The sequence below is a fragment of the Balaenoptera acutorostrata genome, chromosome X (genome assembly GCF_949987535.1).
Source record: "Balaenoptera acutorostrata chromosome X, mBalAcu1.1, whole genome shotgun sequence".
Taxonomy (NCBI): Eukaryota; Metazoa; Chordata; class Mammalia; order Artiodactyla; family Balaenopteridae; genus Balaenoptera; species Balaenoptera acutorostrata.
In genome coordinates this window covers 36,916,727-36,941,917 of record NC_080085.1, presented here as the reverse complement: position 1 = coordinate 36,941,917, position 25,191 = coordinate 36,916,727, and the positions used below count along the sequence as shown (strand labels likewise).

Sequence of the window (25,191 nt, the reverse complement as noted above, 5' to 3'; positions counted from 1 at the left end):
GTTTCTTCATCTGCAAAATGAGTCTCCTAGAATGAATCATCTTGCAGGTTGACTCTCCAACTCCAATAAAATTCTATAAATCCATAAACTGTTTTGAAACCATTTTGCTGTTTTACATAATAGCTTTGTATTGAATTTTTGAACCACACGCAGTCACTGAGTTTAGAGAGCTAAATAAACAAAACTGCTAACCATAAGACAGATAAATTAGGAACTTGCTACTATTGTTTCAAAAGAATTTACCTCTCAGGGCTCTTTTAAATAGTGCTTTCCCAGTATAAGTATTTCTAGATCTTTGACTATAGTGGTAACTAGAACAGGCCTTGAAACATAAAACTAACATATTAAGAAACTCAGCTGAACTTCATTTGGAAATAAAAATAAAGCATCTCTAAAATTTTAGTTTCAGTGTATGGGAAACATGTGCTTTGATCTATAAAAATTCCATTTTCATCCAGCTTTTAGGGAACATGTATAATATGTAAAGTGAAATAAGCTTCTACTACAGAAAGAAGAACTCAACATTCAGTACTATTTTTTTCATCATGGTAGCTGACCATAAAATTCTGCATAAGAACCTCTCATGCATTAACCCCGGACTATTGGAAATCTAAAAAAGTTGCCTGGAATGGTATCATCAAGATCACTTCTCGACTTTTTGCTCTTCCCTTTCTGTTTATATTTGCTCTTTTTCAGTTTATATTTGTAGAAAGAAACCCTAACATAACCACCCCCAAAAAAATGAACCTTGTAGAAATGTGTTTCCATTAATAATGTTATTAGAATTATTAGTAATTATTAATAATTTTATTATTATTGTGATTATTAATGAAATTTAATAAATACCTGTATACACAAAAGATTGATCTTTCTTTTCAGAAAAATCTAAGAGTTCAATATTTAAAATTTAGACTTAAGCTTCTTTACACTTAGACTACTAGGGTGATATGATACTTAGACTACGTAAGTGAGCAATTCTCCCTAAAGCAGCAAAGGCTCTACTCAGGTTCTAGCTACATATTAGTAGGGTTAGTAATAATTTGCACTTACAAAATGCTTTATGCTTTGCAAAGCACTTTCATAAACATTACGACTTTTGACAATCACGTAAGGTAAGCTATGTCAGTTTTAATATCCTCACTTTACAAATGAGAAAACCTTAAGAGGTTAAATGATTAAATCAAGTAAGGTCATGCAGATGGAAAGTGGCAGAGCCCAGGAACACACCTGGATATTCTGACCTACACCTAACACTCACGTGATTCTAACCTACACCTAACACTCACGTGATTCAACACATACAAAATAACTTTTATCGTTCTTATTGTTACTGAAACAATAATTCCCAACATTTTTCTACCCAATAATCTTAAGGGATATCATGGACTCAACATGACAGTGTTTCTCAACTAGGAATCAAGGGAGGCTGTGCATGTGGTTTAGAAGAGTCAACATGTAGTTGATTCTGCTGGGTGGCCTGAGTGAGAATACTGTACAAGAGTAACACATAGTCATTATTAATATCAAAAAGAAAGGAAAAAAAATTTAAAAAAAGAAAAATGACTCACATTCCTACTACCCAGGGATAATTAATACTATTAACATTTTCGTATATATTCGGTCTTTTATATCTTTATTAACTTTTTTTTCAAAAATAAGATCATACTACTACAGATTTTTTAAAACCTTTTTTTGTGTAATTCATCACAGACACCTTATTATTTCAGTAAACACTCTTCTGCAGCATCATTTTATAGTGACTGCAGAATATTTCATTGTCTAGTATATGTTTAAGTTCAAGATGTAAATGGTTTCATATACTTTTACAATCCCCAACAGTGTTTGTCTGGTATGTGCGTGTGTGATTTATCTAAAGGAATCCAAAATTATTTAAAACCACCTCTTTTCTAGCTATCATCTCCTATATATTTGACCTTCTGAATAATTCTTAAATAAATATTTGGTAATTAACTTTTTTGTATTTATGTATTTCTTTTTTATCAATATTTTTTATTGAAGTATAGGTGATTTACAATGTGTTAATTTCTACTGTACAGCAAAGTGATTCAGTTATACATATATACATTCTCTTTTTTTATATTCTTTTCCATTATGGTTTATCTTAGGATATTGAATATAGTTCTCTGTGCTATACAGTAGGACCTTGTTGTTTATTGTATTTCTTTTAATAATATCAATATATATTTTTCAGGACTTCCCTGGCAGTCCATTGGTTAGGACTCCACACTTTTCACTGACAAGGGCCTGGGTTCAATACCTGGTCAGGGAACTAAGATCCCACAAGCTGCGCAGCATGGCCAAAAACAAAAACAAAAACAAAATTTTTAAAAAAATATATATATTTTTTCATCTCTTTGCTTTAGGGTGCAGTACTAGCAGCTGTGTCAAGTCACAAATTCAACTCATTCTATGGGGATCCCCCTGAAGAGTTGCCAGATTTCTCCGAAGACCCTACCTCCTCAGGTAATTGAATCATTCATTCATTCACCAGTGTGAATCATTTAGTGTCTACATCCTTTCTCTTCCATTATGAATAAACTTTTTCTGTGAATCTAGTCAGATCCTCCATGGGATTCTAAGGAAGTTTGTCAGCAGCCAAATTCCATCCACATGTGTCTGATTCCTTTTCATTTTAATACTGAAATTGCTTTCCCCTACTGCTCCAAACCGACATTTCACTTTTTTTTTTAATCTCGGAAATACTTCTTCCCCTTTCCCCCCTCCAGACCCAACACTGCACTTCATCCAATCCAACATTTGTAGTCAGTCTTTCTGAATCTTTGTGATTACCTTCTACCTCAACAAAAATTTCCGATGTAAGATTTTCCCCATGTCAACTGTAGCAGATCAGACTTTGGAACAACGCTGCTTTTAATTGAATCTTTCAATGTAAAGCTGTCTTGTGAATTATCTCTAGAAACAATTTACAGGTTCATCTCTTTTTATAAAGTCTATAGCAAGTCTACACAAGCATTCAAGGGAGAGGAACATAGAAGAAGAATTGCCTATTTTGATGAAATGTATATAGGTACTACTGAAAAAACCCACTAATGTTCACAAAATTATTTTATAAAATGCTCAGATTTCCATCTTACCAGTGAGGTATTCTCAAGGATTATTTACTAAAAATACATAGGACCCATTTATATGTATATGTAAATGCATGTATATGTGTTACAGTTTTAAATTTTTATTTGCGTATTTATTTACTTAACTCCTATATCATATGTCCTCTGGCCTCAACTTTTCTTTCTTTCATTAGAATTACTCAGTATTTGTCATGTGGTTGACTTTGCGCTAGTGATTTGATTTTTGTACTCTCGGACTGGCTCATTCAATATTCGTGCATCAGCATTGGAATCAAGGCCCAGGGCCCTTCCTAAAGCATGAGTTGTTTGTCCTTCACCGGTAGCCATATAGGAAGAATGGATGTGCTAAGCTTCTTACATGTTGGAACCATGAGCATTTGTCAGTATTTATGCTTCTTCCTTCCTCTGTTATACACGTATGTGCACATACCTGCTCACATACGCATATACACACAGAGAGTTTCTTACCAATTGGTATGTGCTTATACCTTATGCAAAATAACAGGATCAAATTTCCCATTCCAGCAGCTATATAGTTCCTTATTTTGACCTTTACCAATTGGGATGTGAATCTTCCTCTTTTGAGTGAAGGTGATTTCCAAAAGCATTCATAAATGGGAATCTTAGAGAAGAGACTCTGAGGAGGACTTGCTCTTTTCCTCTTGTGCTGACTTGGTCATTATCCAGAGTCCTTCCCACAGGAAAGGCAAGGCCGTAGTTGTGTTATAGGTATATTCCCCACCGCTCCCTATTGTTTCACATCTGTCTTTTTTTCTTCCGGTCCATTTTGTTCCCTCCATTTTGTAGCTTTCTGTTATTGTTAGCTCAAACCTCCTTCTTCCTTCCTCACACTCAGATTACAGTTAACCCTTTCTAGGGGGAGTGACTCTAGTAACAGTTTTATGTTGTACTGTGGCTACATGATATAGTCACATGCTTGGAATATATTTAGAGATTTTGGGTCAATATCTCTAATGCCATTTTCATCTTTAGAAATGGGAAGAGAGCAGGATGGGCCTTGCAACAGCTTCATAGACCTAATCTTTAATGTTGCCCCTTAATATTTACCTCTGCTTAGCAAGACTTTAATGAGCTCTTAAGTATTCCTTTCTGTGAAGAGCTGGATTTTTCTTTTAGGAAAAGGAATTGTCTATAGTTATGCTTATTTTCTGCTAAATACATTTTTATTGCCCAATTTTTTTCTGTTTTTTTTTAGTACAATCTCTAAACGATATGGTTGAAATAGTTTCTGATTACAGTACTTGCTTTTTAAAAAAAGAAATTTCTCACACTGTCTTGTGGGTAGCCTGCAAACCCTCAAATGAGTTGTTCACAATTTTGCATATATTGCTTCCCTTTCCTGTAGTCTCACCCTATGCCTTTTTTTTTTTTTTTTTAAGTTTCTGGATCTTAACGATCCTGCAAGCAGTCTGTATCTTCATTCGATGTGCTAAATGTCTCTAAAATATTTTTGAGGGCACTGTCCAGCTGCTATCAATAAAAGATAAAATTGTTATGTGGTGTAAGTGTCTGATTACCTACCCTAAATGAAGAGGAAATTTTTATATAGTCAGATGTCAAAGACAAAGGAAATTTTTGAAGAAAATTGTAATGTTTTCCTAAACTTCACATGGCTATCAGGAATTATCATATGTTCCTAAAATTAACTTTTAATACTAGGCCATTTAAAGGGAGGCATTATCTATTATTGTCAGCATTATTTATCAAATATCTGTCTTTGCAAATTTCCTTTACTGCAACTAACAGCAATGGTTGTATGGTTAGTTGCAGAAAGACTATGATGTTTTATCTAGACTCATATAAGGGCTTTATACTTACATAAGTTAACACATCTATATTTTCATTTTTCAATGCATTTTTATTTTTAATATTTTCATTAATTTTAAGCCTAAATTCTTCTCTGTTTAATCCTAGCCCTTTAATCCTCCATCATTTATTTTAAGTTCCCAATGTTATCCTTTCCACTGCCTTTCTGTTCAAATTTGCATGGGTTTGTTTTACAGTACAAAACATAAAGCACTTTTCATCTTTACCTGAATGTTCTTCCAGAAAGCCCATGTCAAAAAGAAAGAAGTGATCATAAAGCATGTGCTTGTAGGGCAGGGGTGAGGGAGTGGGGAAGGAGGAGTTAGAGAGAGAACAGTATAAGGTCACCAACTGTCCTTTCTTGAGATGGACTGTTTTTCATCTTTAGATAATGCCTTTTCTATTCTTTCTGTGAAATGATAGTAAATGGTAGTTTGTTAAATTTTTTTTCTTAATGACCTTGCTTGACAAAATTAAAAGCTGGCAATCCTATTTTCCTCCCCGCAAATTCTATTCAAAATCATAATTTTAATTTTTAAAAAATAATTTAACAGAGCCTTTCATTAACAGTGGAAAAAATAATTTAAAATGAATCAGTTTGTCATCTAAAGAAGAGTTTAACATATTTAGGTATGCTGTTTACATTGTAAAATAATGTTTATATAAGAGATTTTTTTCCTATTTTGATTATTGAAATTAGTCCATTATACATTCTCTAGAATTTGTTAGGTTTAATCTTAAGATAAACAGTGTATTGTTGCTTTGTTACTTAACAAAGTGGAAATATTCTGTTCTTGTCTTTCAAATCAAAGAAGTCAGAATCAGAACACAGGGGATGTTCTCATGGAACACAAGGGCTCACTTTGGGCTCAGCTAAGAGACCATGCTTCTTGTGGCTCATCTACTGGGCCCAACTGTGGCTTGATAACCCGCTTGCTCTAAAATCATACTGTTTGTTGTTTGTCCATATGCTGCCTTCCTCCTAGGACTTCTAGCAGCAGAAAGTAGGTATCCCTTTGCTTTCCTCTAAGGTTTATCTTTTATGCAAAAGTGTTTGGCTTTGCATGGTTCATAATCAGCTTGACTTTTTCCTTGGCTGTTTCTGCTTAGATGTTTATTTATGAATTTTAACACTGCTTGACCGTACAATAAAAACTTGGATATATTGATTTCCTGAAGCATTGTTACACAAATAATACTAACTTCTTACTTCTTTCACAAGAGGAAAAAGAGGCAGTGTTAAAATTTTCAGTGCACTTAATATTATTTCACATCTGAATTTCAAGCACAAATACATTAATTCCAGGGAAAGGCTAACAATTTATTTTATAGTTTGCTTTCAAGAAAACTTTCAGGGTAAGTGAACGTTCCTTTAACAGTTATATAATCTATAAGCAGTTTTTTTTACTCTGTTACTGACTCTATTTTTAGCTTATTGACATGGAGCTGTGAAATAAACTCCTGGATTCATGTCTCATAACAACTTCTACCATCAGAAAGAACATTTATAAAGAATAATGTAATGGCTAGATTTTCATTACAAAGGGATATAATTTGAGTATGTGAGAATAGTAAAGTAAAAAGTATGTAAGAAATTACATACACACTAATGAGTATTAGTAAAACTAAGGCAATCTAAATGAGATGGGTGGATTGTATCAATGTCAGTATTCTGGTTGTGATATTACACTATGTTTTGTAAAAAGTTACCAGTGAGGAAACCGAGCAAAGTATGCAAGGGATCTCTGTATTATTTCTTACAACTGCATATAAATCTCCAATTATCGCAATAATAATTTCAATTAAAATAACAGAATAAATCTTTACCTCAACATTGTGCTTACTGGGGGGAAAGTATATAAGAGACAAAGATAAATAGAAAATCTGGGTGCTACTAATTAAATTCATTGCCACACTTTCTTGCATTAATTACTTGTACCTCAAATTGCAGCCAATTTAATATAAAAATCTCATAGTATGTTAGTTATCTGTTGCTCTCTAATGAATAAGCTCAAAACAGCATTTATCATCTAACAGTTTCTATTGGTCAGGAATCTGAGCATGGCTTAGCTGAGTACCTCTGGCTCAAGATCTCTCATGACACTGCAGTCAAGATGTCGTCCAGAGCTGTGATCTCATTTGAAGGCCCAACTGTAGGGGAAATCCTCTTCCATGCTCACTCACATGGGGGTTGACAGGCTTCAGTTCCTCACGGACTGTTGGGCCTCTCCATAAGGCTGCTCACAACCTAGAAGCTTGCTAACCCTGGCACAGATGATCAAAGAGAGAGGGCAAAAGTAAGAGAGAGCACCCAAGACAGAAGCCACAGTCCTTATAACCTGATCTCAGAAGTGACATCCTATCACTTCTGCCCTCTTGTGCTTGTTACAAGTGAGTTAATAAGTCCAGCCTACACTCCAGGGAAAGAATTGATTATATAAGGGCGTGAATATCAGGAGTCAGGGATCTTGGGGGCCATCTCAGAGGCTGCCCACTATGTACAAGTTAATGACCATTGGAATGTAAGACACTTCCCATTTGTAACTGTTTTTGTTTCTCCAGATTTAGTACCCCTCTCCTTTTTTTTTTTTTTTCAATCAGCAGACCTATTGTGTCATTTGGGAATGAAAGCATCTTGGAGGTATCAAGTAGTGCTTTTCCTTAGTTGTAAGGCCTTATATGAATGGGCACTTAACAACCAGCAGAATGTTATTTAAAGTACTTTGACAAATTTGTGCCCAACGATGTTGCTATTTGGAAATACAGATTGTTTTAACAAGTAAAATGGCATTAGAATTATGGTATCTGTACTCTGACAGAATACATTTGCAGAGTTTTTACTTCTTTTAACTAATAAATTTTAAGGCATCTGCACTATAATCTATACATAAAGAATCTAAAGCATTTATCACCATGTGTAAGTTTTCATAACTTGAATTGGATATAGCACAGATGCTTAAGTCCAAAATACAATTTTCATTACAGGATTCACTATTGCTTATAACTTGACTGATAACCAGGATTTGCTTTGTACAGTGGGAATAAAACCTGTTGTCCCGGGGTAGGGGTAGGGGGAAGAGATTGACTGTAAAGGGACAAGAAGGAACTTTTGTGGAGTGATGAAAATGTACACCTAAATTGATGAATTTTAACTTAATTCTACCTTAGTAAGCATATTTTTTTTTAATGCTACTGTGCTTGCAAGGAAGGGCTTTGATTGAGTGGGTGATATGAATGTATGTGTACTGATTCAGTGTTATATAAATAGGACTGCTAATGTAATAGGAAAGAGAGGTTATTGATAACTCTTCAGGAGAAACTAGACTAGATTGAGATGCTGAATTTGCTCAGTAATATTAGGTTTTATAGCTATACATATAATTTTTTAAATATACACATACAAATCTTTGTTGCTGAAATAACTGCATACATGGGTGTATATGCGGTTTATCAGATGTATGCAGTGTATACATTTATCAAAACTCATTGAATGGTACACTTAAGATTTGTGCATTTCACTCTATGTAAATTTTACGTGAGAGAGAGAGGGAGAGAAGTATTAAAATCTATGCTGATGTACTTAGAGGTGAAGTGTACTGATGTTGACCATCTGCCACTTATTTTGAGATGAATGAAAAATAAGATGAATTGATGTGTGGATAGATATGTGATAAAGCAAATATCACAAACTGTTAATTGTAGAATCTAGGTGGTGAGTACAGTTCTCTCAACTTTCCATATGTTTGAAACTTTTCATAGTAAAGCTAGGGGGAAATAGTTTTAAGACAGACTCAACCTACTTTGACACTGAGAACGTTTTAAACATTCTACTATTTATTTTTCTGTCCTCCTTTCAGGTTATTTTTACTCAGTCAACTTTTTTATGAGACTTTTCCACTCTTGTAATGAAACTGTTCTAGACTCAAAGTTTTATTGACCTTTAAAGCATATTTCTCTTTAAAGAAATAGACTCAGAAAACATTTTTAAAACAGGTGACGTATTTATGCTTCTTTTGATTATTACTTCATAACAGTAGTAGAAAACTTTTTAGAAAGTATCAGTGAGATTCTTGGAAAAAGTAGAAATGTTCAAAGTTAAAATGTATGATTATCCACCTAATTTTTAGATACAAACTTGATTACCAAATGAATTATGCAAAAGTTAAAGCAAAATACTATTCTGAAGACAGGGCTTGATTACTTTCTAATAACTTTATCATTGTGAAAGTTTGGACCAAAGCCTAAGAAAATAAACCTTATATGGTAAACAAAATTCAGATCAAAAAGAAAATAGAAATTGGATATCATCTCATTACCAAATGCACATTATTCAGGTGTGTTGCTGAGGGTAAAACATGGTTTCAGGAGGGACCAGTCTGTAGTGGAAGGACTCGGTGTTAGAGACCTGGGTTCTAAGACTCACTCTCGCACTCACTGCTGTGGCTCCACAGTCATTTAACCCCAATGAGCGTCTGATGTTTCAAATATAAATACACGTGTCTACAGGACAGGGTTATTGTGGAATCACATAAGATAATAAGTGTGAAAAGCACTTTGGAAATTATAAGCTGTTACACAAATATAAGTATTAAAATAATTTTCATTGTGACTTTGAGGAAACTGCTGTAAAATAAACTGTTTTCAGTGGTTACATATTTCTCATTATAATATTTTATTTGCAATTCTTTAGAATTTGCTCAGAAAACAATCAATCATTTTAATCGAACCTATTTTATTGTGTCTTTTTGTACAAAGCATGCTGCAAAATGCAGCCTGGAATACAAAAGTGAATAGAATACCTACAGTCCTGCCATTAGATAAATTGCCCTCTGAGGTGAACTTATGTACTACTGTGGTTTTTTTTTAAGACAGTTACAAGTTTATTCAGCGGTTTTATAGAGAAAAACATCCTTTTCAGTTTTTGAGGAAAGTCAATAGCTCTTTCATATATGACAGTATTGATCAGCAAAATAAATACTAGTAACAGCTTAAGAGCTTGTGTGTGTTGTGTTGTGTTGTATTAATTATTACTACTGCCTCTGTGTTTAAAACAATAGCAATGGAAAAGCCCCAGAAATGTCTTTGTGTACATTTATATTTTATAATGAATTGAAAAATTATGAGATTTTTACATGGGCTTGGTGTTGAACTGCGGATATCAATCGTACGCATCTGTGAGATATGGTTCTGCTGGTCATACTCAAGGAAATAACGAAACCTAGAAGAGGTGTCAGTAGGAAGTGTTAAAACGATCAAGGGTAAAGAAAGATTTTGAGGTTAGACCAAATATATATGTTTATTCAATATGAAAAGACAAAGGAGAAATTGAATAAAAACTGTAATTTTCCTAGCTAATTCCAGAAACTTTAAATTAGGGGCACTTTTCAGAGCTTGAAATAGGCAACTTGAGTACACCTGTGGAAATGCTTCCCTTCATGATTGAAAACCTACAAAGTTAATCACATTTGGGTACAAGATAAGACTATAAATCAGTTCAGAAAAGGTGACAGATCCAAGGAAATTAAATAGACCTGTTGACCTGGTGGGTCTTGCCTACTAGAGACACAGGCAATAGATGCCTTTGTGCTTTCCAGCAAAGCATCCACTGGGTCTGCCAGAGCAGATTGGAAACCTAGGTGGAGGTGTTGAATTCCTGCTAATCCACCTCTTCTCTGAGACTGTCCCAGCTCCTCCCTGGGCAGCCCTATTTCTGTACCACTTTATTTTTTATCTCTCCTCTATTGTTTGCTTCAGGGCATAGTATGCCTACTTCACACACCAGCCTGAGAGCCCCTTCCTTGAGACCAGGGATCATACCTGTTTTCCCTGAAGCCCCTGCCTCACACCTGGCAAAAAGCAGGAACATTTGGTAAAGGTTTTGGTTATTGTCTGGCCCAGTAGGGTTCAAGTTCTTTTCTAACCTCCATAACCATGCATAAACCACACGTCACTTCTTGTTGAAGGTTCCCCCCTATGTTTCCTAGTACGGCCAGTTACTGTAGTAAGTCAAGAAGAGCATACACTTTGGATCCAGACACACTGGGGTTGATTCCTGGCTGTACCACTTCAGCTGTGGCCTTCCTTGACCTCTCTGAACCTCAGTTCCCTATCATCTGGAAAGGTCAGGTACTATATTTACTTTACTGTGTTGTCCTGGGGATATGCCTGACCCATAACAAACACTTACTAATTGGGAGCTGCTATTATTGTTTCTTTGGTACTTAATTAATTCAAGGCATACTTTGTGGATGTAATAAAATGGATCAAATATCCACCTGCCTTGAGGACCTCACAGCACAGAAACGAAGAGTGAGCAAATGCAAACGTAGGGTAGTGCTGGTAGGACAGGAATTGCAGAGCTTTGGGAATTCACAGACCAACAAATGATACGTCCCTGATCGGGTACAGCCAAAATTGCTTCCCAGTGGTTAGACTTTCCATCTTAGTATTCGCTAGATACAAGGTTGTTTTATTTTAATCTTATAGTATTAATAAACTACTACCTAGATTATATATCAGCATAAGCAGTGCTGGATAGAGACAATAAAAACTAGATAAGATTCCACTAAGGTAACTAAGTGAAAATGATCATTAGCTTTCTGTGCTATCTGTTGAATTTTTTTAATATACAAAAAAACCCCACATTTCATTAATATTTTTGTTGTTGCAGTTAATCCAGAAGCTTAGAACTAGCTTTAGTAACTTTATAAACCTGGCATCATTTAATTCTCCTGTTGATGATGTGCTGGGGTCAGGGGCTCAGTGGGATATTTGGGACTAATATCTTTACATCATATCTTGCTTTCCAAGGCTTTTAATAAGGGACAAGAGAGCTGACTTTTAACTAATTTCCAGATTTTTTTTTCCTACTCAGAACAAAGTAAAAGTCCTGAGAAGAGCAGGTAGAAGGAAGTGGATTAGGTTAATACATTTTCAGGAATAGCAGGGGAAATGAGGACTGGTTTCTGCCTTGTACCTTTTTTATTCCACTTAGTATCCACTTAATATTTTCAATGAAAGAATACCAATAGCCTGGTATGTGTAATTATTCAAAATTTAAAAGTATCCACAGCCCCATCAACAGATGAATGATCAAATTGTGGTACATCCCCACAATGTTCATTGCAGCTCTATTTACAATAGCCAGGACATGGAAGCAACCTAAGTGTCCATCGACAGATGAATGGATAAAGAAGATGTGGCACATATATACAATGGAATATTACTCAGCCATAAAAAGAAACGAAATTGAGTTACTTGTAGTGAGGTGGATGGACCTAGAGTCTGTTATACAGAGTGAAGTAAGTCAGAAAGAGAAAAACAAATACCGTATGCTAACACATATATATGGAATCAGAAAAAAAAAAAGGTTCTGAAGAACCTAGGGGCAGGACAGGAATAAAGACGCAAATGTAGAGAATGGACTTGAGGACATGGGGAGGGGCAAGGGTAAGCTGGGACGAAGTGAGAGAGTGGCATGGACATATATACACTATCAAATGTAAAATAGATAGCTAGTGGGAAGCAGCCGCATAGCACAAGGAGATCAGCTCGGTGCTTTGTGATCACCTAGAGGGGTGGGATAGGGAGGGTGGGAGGGAGACGCAAGAGGGAGGGGTTATAGGGATATATGTATACGTATTGCTGATTCACTTTGTTATACAGCAGAAACTAACACACCATTGTAAAGCAATTATACTCCAATAAAGATCTTTAAAAAATAAATAAAATAAAATACCCTTTTCCAAAGGGTGGGTGACCATGGTGGGGGGAAAAAGAAATTGTGGTACCTCCCTGCCATGGAATACTACCCAAGAATAAAAAGGATTAAACTATTGATATATGCAACAACCTGGATGAATCTCCAGAGAATTATGCTGAGTCAAAAAAGCCAGTCCCCAAAGGTTACATACTGTATTGTTGCATTTATATAGCATCCTTGAAATGACAAATTTATAGAAATGGAGAACAGGTTAGTAGTTGCCAGGGGTTAGGAGGGGGAAGGGCAGGAGGGAAATTATTGCAGTTATAAAAGGGTAACATGAAGGATCCTTGTGGTGATGGAAATATTCTGTAGCTTGACTATATCAATGTCAATATCCTGGTTATGATATATGACAATTTTATAAGATGTTACCATTGGGGGAACCTGGGTGAAGGTTACATGAGCTCTTTCTGTACTATTTCTTACAACTGCATGTTAATCTAAAATTATCTCAAAATAAAAAGTCAAATTTTTAAAAAGTTAGCTACAGTAATTTCCATGTGGATAACCACTTGATGTGTGTCTTAAGCCCCAGATTTTTAACGTAATTAAATACTGCAAAAAGCAGTTGCTTATATAGCAGCTTTTTTTTTGTCCATTGTAGAAACCTTGGAACATATGGACAAAAACAGAATGAAGTATTAATAGGAAAATAAACATAACTACTATTACCTTTTTGGTATTTTTCATTCTGTTGGGGTTTTTTTCTGAATTTGTAAATATATTTTTTTCACTTATAATTGGGGATATATAGTTTATGAGGTTTTGCATTCTGCTTTCTTGAATTATCTATCATGCAGATTTCTCTGTCTTTAAAATTCTTCAAAAACAATTTTCATGTGGCTATATATTCCGTTATATGGATGTTCTATAATTTATGTAATCATTCCCTAATTATTAGATATTTATCCATTTTATATGATAGATATCCTTACACATAAAGCTTTTTCTACATTTCCTATTTTTTCCTTAATGTAGGTTTTTGTAAATGGAATTACTGAATCAAAGTGCATGAGCATTTTTAAGGCTCTTTGATATAAATTACCAGATTGCTTTCTGGAAAAGTGGTACTAATTTACATTCTCACCAATAAGTGCATGTGAATGGATGAGGTCCAAGACCAAAAGTAACTAGAAACAGCATAGAGTTCCAGAACAGAAAGATTCAAGATTTTTATCTTTATGTAAAGCAGAGTTTCTCTACTTCAGCACTATTGATATTTTGGGCTACATAATTCATTCTTGTTGGGGAGCCATCTTGGGCATTGGAGGATGTTTAATAGCATCCCAGGCCTCTACCCACTAGATGACAGTAGCACAACCTATCTCCTCACTCCGACCACCACCACAGTTGTGACAACCAAAAGTGTCTCCAGACATTGCCAAATGTCCCCCTGAGGGGCAAAATTGCTTCTGGTTGAAAACTATGAATCTAAGAGTTACATGTGCAGTGAGGCAGTTATTGTTAGAATGTCCCTGACACTGTGTACACTAACGTTCTGAAGCGTAGCCTCTCAGGGTGCTTTTCTTTCTCTGAAGTGTGTATGTGCATGTTGTCTGCAAAGTAAAATTGGCTAATCATTTCTTTAAGGCTAAGTGACTTTGTTACTACTCTGTGTGTATTTCTCCCTGCTGCTACCTCTCTGGATTCCTGGTTATTAGAGGAAATTTAAAGAAAGTGACCACACTGCCCTGCAAAAATGATTTCCCCTAGTATCTAATATGGTATTTGAAAGTGTCAGTCAGTATACCTACCCTTTGTCTTTGTCCTCTGAATAAAAAGGGGCCCAATAGACTAAGAACAACTTGGTTCCCTTGACTTTGTATGTAAAGGAAGGAGAAAGAGTGGAGTGGGATTTTTAACTTAAGTTTGAGCCTTAAAAATCCTAAGAAGCCTATTTTACACAGCAGGAGCTCCCAGTTGAAGGTTTGTCCCTCAGATCTACAGCCGACTTTGCCTTCCGTTCTTGATGGAATGCACCTGTGTGAAATGGCCACCTATGTTACTTCTGTAATATTTCAAAACATCATGGGGTCATTGGAACCCACACTCTGTTTCTGATGTATTGATAAAACGTTCTGCACCCAGATCTTCTAGTAGCTCAGTTATAGTTGATGAATTTCCTTAATTCAAGTAAGACAAGATTCAATTTACTTTGAGAAATGAGGAACACACAAATACATTGTTAAGAACATAAACTCACTGCAAATACTCTATCCTTAAGTGATATGAAACGCATTTAAGTCTGTTTTTCAGTAAAGACCTGAGCCTTTGAAATTCTGTCTGTTAGCCCACAGTTCTGAGGTGTAACATTTAGCTTATGAAGGTTAGTTTGACACTGACTTTCTCTACTGGCTGTTTCTGTTTGTTCCCCTTAGGAGCAGTCTCACAGGTGCTGGACAGCCTGGAAGAAATTCATGCACTTACAGACTGCAGTGAAAAGGACTTAGATTTCCTACACAGTGTTTTCCAGGATCAGCATCTTCACACACTACTAGATGTAAGTCTTTCTTTTTATTAATTTTTTTGGGTAAATTGAATATTTACCATACCGTTTTACTTTACATGAATATCCAAATGTCCATCATAACAGTCCTTTTTCAGTTGCCTTGAGTCTGTGAGAAAAGTGGGAAGTCATCCATCATAGATTCATAACTGAAATATAGTATCTTATATATGGTACAGATGCAGTATAGCCTAACAAGTCACAGTGGAAAAAGTTATATATTTTATATATGTGTTTCTATTAGAAGAATCCATTGATCTTAGCTGTGATTACCTTTTATTGCTTTTAAACATTGTTTTCAAACATTGCACCTCAAACATGAATATAGGAGAAAGAAAAGTAAGATATTGTGCAATGGACTGTATTCACATACACATTTCATACTTAACGTTGCTGGTTTTCATAAACTCAGTGTCTTCTCCTTAAAACATAAGAATATATTCCATCATTAAATATGGCAGGCTCCACTGACAGATACAAGGAAAAGTCAGGAGCTGACAGTTCACATCTGCCTTCATTTCAGTCACATTTTAAGTAAAATACCTTTCTTATAGAACTTGCTTAACTTCAGCAGTGAAAACTTTCTTAGTGTACATGTTAGTCTACTAGTACATATAAGTCTTTTTACAAGAAAAATCTTCCCTTAATAAGAGAATTATTTTGCTTTGGGATGTCTAGAACTTTTTGGTGCTCACTCTGATTAATCAACCATATGACATGGATTAAACTAAAGCAAAATTTCCCAGAATGTATTCTACAGAGCATTGCTCTGGGAGATAGTGGTGGGTCTTGCCATTCGAGAGCAGGGAGTAGATCTTAAGTTTATTGGTTAAATTATTTATTGACTATATAAGTTTGGAAAATGCTGCATTCTTTATTCCTTTTATACGGATTCACAATGTGTGTTAGTATATAGCAGCTCTAAGATGTCCTATAGCAAAGAAACCTGATTAACTCTAATAGCATTTCTCAAACTAATTTGGGCAGAGAACTTTTATTCACAATCCTGTCGAATTGGTAAGGACCAGTTTGGGAAAAGCTAAGCTAAGAGTGTCACAGTATGTTTCAACTTCACACTAAGTGCAGTCGTAGGTATCTAACAGTTGCTTCTATCCATAGATTTGGTCAAATCAAATTAATTATTATTTTTTAATTAGTTAGGCTTTTTAAATAGTGTATGTATTAATTCAGGACTAACTGCTACAGCATGCAATCCTAAAATTTGAGTGGCTTACCGGAATAGAAGTTTATTTCTTTCTCACATCACAGTCCAATGCAGGTAGATGAGGAGGGGAGGAGCAGGAAGAGTCTCTTCCACAGAGGCATTCAGGGATCCAGGCTTCTTCCACTTTGTGATTCTGCCATCTCTCAAGGTTTTGGAATCTTCCACTGCATCCTTTGCACCCAGCCAGCAGATGAGAAAAAATGGAGAACTTTGCAGGGTCAAGGTTGGAAGTGGCCTGTATTACAGTTGTCCATATTCCATTGACAAGTACTAGTTACATGCTTACCTAGATGCAAGAGAACTGGGAAATAGTTTTAAAATGTACTAAGTGAAATAAGCCAGATAGAGAAAGACAAATACTGCATGATATCAGTTATGTGCGTAATCTTAAAAAAAAGTCAAACTCATAGAAACAAAGTGGAATGATGGTTGCCCAGGCTGGGAGGTGGGGGAAATTGGGGAGAAGTTGGTAAAAGGGTACAGACTTTCAGTTATAAGATAAATAAGGTCAGAGGATCTAATGTATAGCGTGGTGACTATAGTTAACATCGCATTTTATAATTGAAATTTGCCAAGAGAATAGAACTTAAGCATTCTCATCAAAAAAAGATAAATATGTGAAGTTATGGATGTGCTAATTAACTTGATTGTGAGAATCCTTTCACAATGTATACATTTATCAAATCATCATGTTGTATACTTTAAATATATTACAATTGTATTTGTCAGTTATACTTCAGTAAAGATAAAAAATGTGCTCAGGAAGATAAGGAAATGGGTTTTCTCTTTAGTGTAATTTATCCTAAGTAATTTGAGGACGTTTCAGATTAAGCTTATTTCAAGTAACTTGTTACTTTCCTTGGACACCAAAAAGCCCTTGAAATTCGTTCTGTTTTGTGGATAGCTCCTAGCCTTCCATTTTCTCCTCCTTCGTTGTCATCATTATTATTGTTAATGTGTTATTTGAATTAGAGTTTGACCTCTTTTCATTGGCTATTTAAATATCTACTCTTCTTTATCATTGTTTCATATGATGCAGAAAGGTTTTTTTTGTTTTTTGTTTTTGTTTGTTTGTTTGGCCGCACCACAGCACGGCATGCGGGAGTTCCCCAACCAGGGTTCGAACCTGCGCCCTCTGCAGTGGAAGTGCATAGTCTTAACCACTGGACTGCCAGGGAAGTCCCAGATGCAGAAAGTTTTGACAATTGTGAATTTTCTGCAGAAGTCACAGCCTTTACTAGAACTAGTAAGTGGGATATTTGAAAGAAGCTGCAGCAGAGCATGGAAATTTGGTTTATTTCAGTGCAGTCAGTGGTTGTCATTGCTAAGATTTACTGGCCTTTAGATCAAGGACTTTTTGTCATTTAAAGGCTAAGAGTAGCCCAAATTAGTTTTCAAAGTTGTGTTTTTCTTACTTAATGTAACAAGGTATCTGAGCATACCAAGCTTGAGACTGCAGGGGAAATGCAAGAACATTGCTAGTTTCTACAAGGAGGGGCAGATATTCAGACACAGACTGGACTTTGGAACTGAGCCAGGCTGCCAGACCTCACTGAAAATAATTATTTTGAATAACTGCTGCATTCTTGGGTAGACATTGTTACAACTTCAGAAGAGATTCATAGATTTTAGTGAGGAAGAACATGTTTAAAGTTCCTTTGGATTTTTATTAATTATATTTATATTCCTTTGTAATTTTTATTAATTACACTTAAAGAAGTGTCTGTAGTATCAGTATGTGCCCTGCCAATGCATCTTGATTTGAAAAGGAGTTGGTGGGCTGAAAATGAGTTGTGCCCAATAAAAAGACACCGTGTTTACAGAATTTTGCAGACAAGCACTACATGTGAAGCCCAGAACTCTCCTGAAATGACTGACTATAAGGCCGACCCTGGGCAGTGTTGGGATGCGTTTGGTTCTGAAGATCCAAACTGAGCCATCCTTCAATGAAAGCTTAATCGTCATGAATGAGATAATGCCCTCATGATCTACAGCCCTTAAATATGTCTCAGTAAGCTCTTGTTTCAGAGTTAACAGGCTACATTTCAATAATGTGATCAGTGAAGTGTTCAAATGGCTGCCATGTAGAGAAACCTAACTATTAAAAAAATGTTTCGGGCTTCCCTGGTGGCGCAGTTGTTGAGAATCTGCCTGCTAATGCAGGGGACACGGGTTCGAGCCCTGGTCTGGGAAGATCCCACATGCCGTGGAGCAACTAGGCCCGTGAGCCACAACTACTGAGCCTGCGCGTCTGGAGCCTGTGCTCCACAACAAGAGAGGCCGCGATAGTGAGAGGCCCGCGCACCGCGATGAGGAGTGGCCCCCGCTTGCCGCAACTAGAGAAAGCCCTAGCACAGAAACGAAGACCCAACATAGCAATCAATCAATCAATCTTTAAAAAAAATGTTTCAATACTTCAGTACTTATGGTATGCATAAAAAAAAAGGATCATGGTATGACCAACACTTGAGAAGAAGCTTTTCAAACTTTGACCATTCATTCTTCTTTCTTCTAGTATTCCATATCCCATGCTTGGATTTGGATTGTATTGTTTTACAGAATCATTGTTGGTTCCTTTTCAAGAATTCCAAGTAGTGACACCTAGTGGCCTAGTTTTGTGGACCGTGGCTTGATTGCTACTTAATCCCACTGAGCCATTTCATGAAATATCTTTATTATATTTAAATAATTCCTATTAATTCAATAACACTAAAAATCGTTAAGTTTGCAGCCATCATTTTTCAGCTGACAAAAAGAAACAAGATTAAGTTCCTGAGGAAGATAAAAGATTATGTAGTACTTTATTTTTTCTAGTCATGCCTTTAAAATAGTAACAAGCTCAGAATTCAAAGAAATGTTATTAGAATTGGTTTGGAGGAAACAAAACGTCTGTCACATTGAAAGAATTTACATTAAAACAAAAGGAGAAATACTGTGGTTCCACTGAGGGAGGAAATGCTTTCTGATTTGAATTTTCTAGTAAAACACATCTAGTATAATCTGTAGTTAGAAATAGTTCTAGAATGTCTAAATATTTTCTATTCAACCAGTTCTACCTGGCACACATATGCTGCTTCTCATTTTGTGGGGAGAAATAAAGAGGCTTGAGGAAGAAGTGTGCTTGGTCCAGCTTGTTCCAATATGTCTAGTTTCAAAAATTAAAAGCAGTGGTACAGTGGTGGTCTGTATATGAAATATATAGCTCAATTTTAATAAAATACAATTTGGAGTGTGTTTACTGAAGCTGCCACAAACGGGGTGGCTTAAGATAGCAAATTATTCTCTTACAGTTCTGGAGGCTAGAAGTCTTAAATCAGGTGTCAGCAGAGCCATGCTCCCTCCAAGTCTCCAGGGAAGAATCCTTCCTTGCCTCTTCCAGCTCTGGTAGTTGCCTGCAATCCTTGGTGTTCTTTGGCTTCATTACTCCAGTCTCTGACTCCATCTTCACATGGCGTTCTCCTCTGTATGTGTGTGATTCTATTCAATATGTCTTCAGTCATTGGATTTAGGACCCACTCTAATCCAGTATGACCTCCTCTTAATTAATTACATCTGCAAAGACCTGATTTCCAAATAAGGTCACATTCCGAGATTCCGGATCGACATGAATTTTGAGGGGACAATATTCAGCCCAGTACAGCATGGAAAACTAATTTTGCCCAGAATTGATTTTTCAAGTATGAGTGCAGATTACAAAAATCAAATCTAAAATAATGAAATGTTACCCTGTCGTTCATTAATTAGGCTTTCTTGGGAATTGGTGTTAAAGTGTAATTATGTCTTTTACTAATATTTTGAATCAGTTTTGGAACTTCTGTGTGATAACGTTGGATGGTGAGATGATAGAGGTGTTTTTGATGGGCTGAAAAATCAAGAGTTTTTTTCCAGATAAAAAGTATCTTGCAAATGTTATTTGGTGGTGATTCTCAGTCTTATTAAGTTTTTGTAGAAATTTTCTTATTACAGAATTAATGTTTATTTTGTAAGTCAACAATGTTACAAAACATTGTTAAATTACACATTTATTTCTCTCTGCCAAACTTTGACAACTAAGTTTTAAACATTCACCCACCATCTGTCATACCTCTGAGCAGCTGTTAGCATTTGTTACAGACTGCTGTTTCCATGGTAAATGTGATGCCCCACTTAATTAAGATCATTTTTCTGACAAGTCCTAAAAACTAATCAGTGATTAGATTAATAAAGCAAAAACTAACTGCAATAGCAACTTAATTTAGCAGTTTTTATGTTAATTTATAAGCAATTTTTATAATAGAATAATATTTTAAAATAGTGCATTAGAAATAAATTGATGTCCTTAATCTCCATATTTTATATTATTGACATCTTTATTATGACTTTTCTGCTTTTTAGGGAGAGTTAGAGAGTTTTTCTATCTGACTTGGAGTTAACACTGGAAAACTACAACTCTTGATTTACTATTTTGCTTTTTTTAAGATGATATTAAATTAGTAGTCATATTTGGGAATAGCTTATTTTTAGAACTCAGAAGCTTCCTAAAAGGGAAAAAATGAAACTTCTGCAATAATTTGATGTTTTTGAGCAATTTGGGGTCTGAGAAGTAAGCTGATACAGTGTTAAGTTTGGATGTTTAAATAGGTTACCAGTCAGGAAATGCCAAAGCTAAGTTACCCATGAATTTGTAGTCTGGTCGATTTGCACTTATATGTCTGGAATAATAAGGCATATTTGAGGACCTTCAGAGGCTGAGCTACTGGTACCTTCTCAGGGTCCCATGTAGTCCTTTTTTTTTTTTTTGAGGCTGGAAAAGATAGGAGTATTTTAATAGCCTTTTCCATTAATAGTGGGTATTCTTTTTTGTCACTACACCAAACCTTGTAGCATGGTAGTTTCTTAAAGGTTATTTCCAATGTGGAATCTGAAACCATATCAATAAGCCTTTTGTACTCTGGTACATTAACATCCAGTATCTTGAATGGTATATAACATTGTATTTCTGTTTTCCAAATATTTGACAATGAGCGTATGTTACTTTTATGGGGGATGGTGCTGATTACATTTTGAAATTTATATACAGTACAGTTCACTCTCTGGTGTACAGTTCTATGAGTGTTTACAAATGCATAAGAGTCATGTTACTGTTACCCCAATCAAGATAGAAAACACATCTATCACCTACACCCCCTTTCCACAATTCCCTTGTGCTACTTCTTTCAGTTGCACTTTTTTTTTTAAAAAATTTATTTATTTATTTATTTATTTTTGGCTGCATTGGGTCTTCATTGCTGTGCACAGGCTTCCTCTAGTTACGGCGAGCAGGGGCTACACTTTGTTGCAGTGCGTGGGATTCTCACTGCGGTGGCTTCTCTTGCCACGGAGCAAAGGCTCTAGGTGCGTGGGCTCAGTAGTTGTGGCTCGCAGGCTCAGTAGTTGTGGAGCACAGGCTTAGTTGCTCCACGACATGTGGAATCTTCTCGGACCAGGGCTTGAACCCGTGTCCCCTGCATTGGCAGGCGGATTCTTAACCACTGGGCCACCAGGGAAGTCCTCAGTTGTACTTTTAAAATAAGTTCATTCAAAAGGCTAACCTCACATCATATGCTGAGTCCTACCACTTTTGCTTATGAAGTGTCATGTTTTCCATCCATGGCATTATCTTCCATCTGGGACCCACCCCTCACCTCCTTACGGAATATGCTGCCATTCTCAGAGATGTGCAGAATGAAACTTTGCAATATATGTGTTTCTTTGCATAGCTAGGAGTGGGTAGGTACTTGATCTGTGAATATAAAATTAAATTCTAAGAACAACTCCCCCCACAAACAACTCTGAAGAAAAATTCTAACATATCCGTTGGAACTTCATCAGAAGAGAAATTTTAGATCTGAGGATTTGAGAAAGAAAATTAAGTCATATCTTCAACTCAATTACTTTCTTTTTTTTTAACATCTTTATTGGAGTATAATTGCTTTACAATGGTGTGTTAGTTTCTGCTTTATAACAAAGTGAATCAGTTATACATATACATATGTTCCCATATCTCTTCCCTCTTGCATCTCCCTCCCTCCCACCCTCCCTATCCCACCCCTCTAGGTGGTCACAAAGCACCGAGCTGATCTCCCTGTGCTATGTGGCTGCTTCCCACTAGCTATCTATTTTACGTTTGGTAGTGTATATATGTCCATTCCAGTCTCTCACTTTATCACAGCTTACCCTTCCCCCTCCCCATATCCTCAAATCCATTCTCTAGTAGGTCTGTGTCTTTATTCCCGTCTTGCCCCTAGGTTCTTCATGACCATTTTTTTTCTTAGATTCCATATATATGGGTTAGCATACGGTATTTGTTTTTCTCTTTCTGACTTACTTCACTCTGTATGACAGACTCTAGGTCCATCCACCTCACTACAAATAACTCACTTTCGTCTCTTTTTATGGATGAGTAATATTCCATTGTATATATGTGCCACATCTTCTTTATCCATTCATCTGTTGATGGACACTTAGGTTTCTTCCATGTCCTGCCTATTGTAAATAGAGCTGCAATGAACATTTTGGTACATGACTCTTTTTGAATTACGGTTTCCTCAGGGTATATGCCCAGTAGTGGGATTGCTAGGTCGTATGGTAGTTCTATTTTTAGTTTTTTAAGGAACCTCCATACTGTTCTCCATAGTGGCTGTATCCATTTACATTCCCACCAACAGTGCAAGAGGGTTCCCTTTTCTCCACACCCTCTCCAGCATTTATTGTTTGTAGATTTTTTGATGATGGCCATTCTGACCTGTGTGAGATGATATCTCATTGTAGCTTTGATTTGCATTTCTCTAACGATTAATGATGTTGAGCATTCTTTCATGTGTTTGTTGGCAATCTGTATATCATCTTTGGAGAAATGTCTATTTAGGTCTTCTGCCCATTTTTGGATTGGGTTGTTTGTTTTTTTGTTATTGAGCTGCATGAGCTGCTTGTAAATTTTGGAGATTAATCCTTTGTCAGTTGCTTCATTTGCAAATATTTTCTCCCATTCTGAGGGTTGTCTTTTGGTCTTGTTTATGGTTTCCTTTGCTGTGCAAAAGCTGTGAAGTTTCATTAGGTCCCATTTGTTTATTTTTGTTTTTATTTCCATTTCTCTAGGAGCTGGGTCAAAAAGGATCTTGCTGTGATTTATGTCATAGAGTGTTCTGCCTATGTTTTCCTCTAAGAGTTTGATAGTGTCTGGCCTTACATTTAGGTCTTTAATCCATTTTGAGTTTATTTTTGTGTATGGTGTTAGGGAGTGTTCTAATTTCATACTTTTACATGTACCTGTCCAGTTTTCCCAGCACCACTTATTGAAGAGGCTGTCTTTTCTCCACTGTATATTCTTGCCTCCTTGATCAAAACTAAGGTGACCATATGTGCATGGGTTTATCTCTGGGCTTTCTATCCTGTTCCATTGATCTGTATTTCTGTTTTTGTGCCAGTACCATACTGTCTTGATTACTGTAGCTTTGTAGTATAGTCTGAAGTCAGGGAGCCTGATTCCTCCAGCTCTGTTTTTCTTTCTCAAGATTGCTTTGGCTATTCGGGGTCTTTTGTGTTTCCATACAAATTGTGAAATTTTTTGTTCTAGTTCTGTGAAAAATGCCAGTGGTAGTTTGGTAGGGATTGCATTGAATCTGTAGATTGCTTTGGGTAGTAGAGTCATTTTCACAATGTTGATGCTTCCAATCCAAGAACATGGTATATCTCTCCATCTATTTGTATCATCTTTAATTTCTTTCATCAGTTTCGTATAATTTTCTGCATACAGATCTTTTGTCTCCTTAGGTAGGTTTATTCCTAGATATTTTATTCTTTTTGTTGCAGTGGTAAATGAGAGTGTTTTCTTAATTTCACTTTCAGATTTTTCATCATTAGTGTATAGGAATGCAAGAGATTTCTGTGCATTAATTTTGTATCCTGCTACTTTACCAAATTCATTGATTAGCTCTAGCAGTTTTCTGGTAGCATCTTTAGGATTCTCTATGTATAGTATCATGTCATCTGCAAACAGTGACAGCTTTACTTCTTCTTTTCCGATTTGGCTTCCTTTTATTTCTTTTTCTTCTCTGATTGCTGTGGCTAAAACTTCCAAAACTATGTTGAATAATAGTGGTGAGAGTGGGCAACCTTGTCTTGTTCCTGATCTTAGTAGAAATGGTTTCAGTTTTTCACCATTGAGGATGATATTGGCTGTGGGTTTGTTATATATGGCCTTTATTATGTTGAGGAAAGTTCCCTCTGTGCCTACTTTCTGGAGGGTTTTTATCATAAATGGGTGTTGAATTTTGTCAAAAGCTTTCTCTGCATCTGTTGACCATGTAGTCTTAAAGAGTGAACTTCAGCAAATATGAAACCATCTGGGTAGTAGGGCAGTGGTGGTGGCCTTTGTGCTACCTGCCTCCTGGGGCTGGAGATTGAAGTACCCTGAAGCTTGCTTTGGATATGGGGGTCTCTCATTCCACTGTTTCTAACTGGATGGGCAAAACTCCCATGTCTGTTTCCATCAGAGTATCAAAGTATTAGTGTCAATAGGAAAGTATCACATGAAACAAAATTCCTGAAATAGAGCTAGAAATATTATATGTCCTAAATATTTTCAAAGTAGTTTTTCTCCATTCTTAATGTAAATATCAATAAACTTAAAGGGAAAAAAAAGCTACTAAGAATATGGTCATTTGTTACTCAGCAATAGAAAACTAATATAACTAGAAACAAAGCAAGGATTGTCCACTATTACCACTTCTATTCAACA

General features: G+C 35.9%; 1 protein-coding gene across 8 annotated transcripts in view; it reads left to right on the top strand.

The window, feature by feature from the left end:
* The window catches only part of CASK (calcium/calmodulin dependent serine protein kinase), a 393,911-nt gene that overhangs the window by 284,669 nt on the left and 84,051 nt on the right, over positions 1-25,191 (top strand). For all 8 annotated transcript variants that reach the window (XM_057537971.1, XM_057537969.1, XM_057537975.1 and 5 more), the window contains exons 10-11: positions 2,385-2,484; positions 15,081-15,202. In XM_057537971.1, the coding sequence (XP_057393954.1) occupies positions 2,385-2,484; positions 15,081-15,202 (222 nt within the window). The remainder of the gene's footprint in view (positions 1-2,384; positions 2,485-15,080; positions 15,203-25,191) is intronic.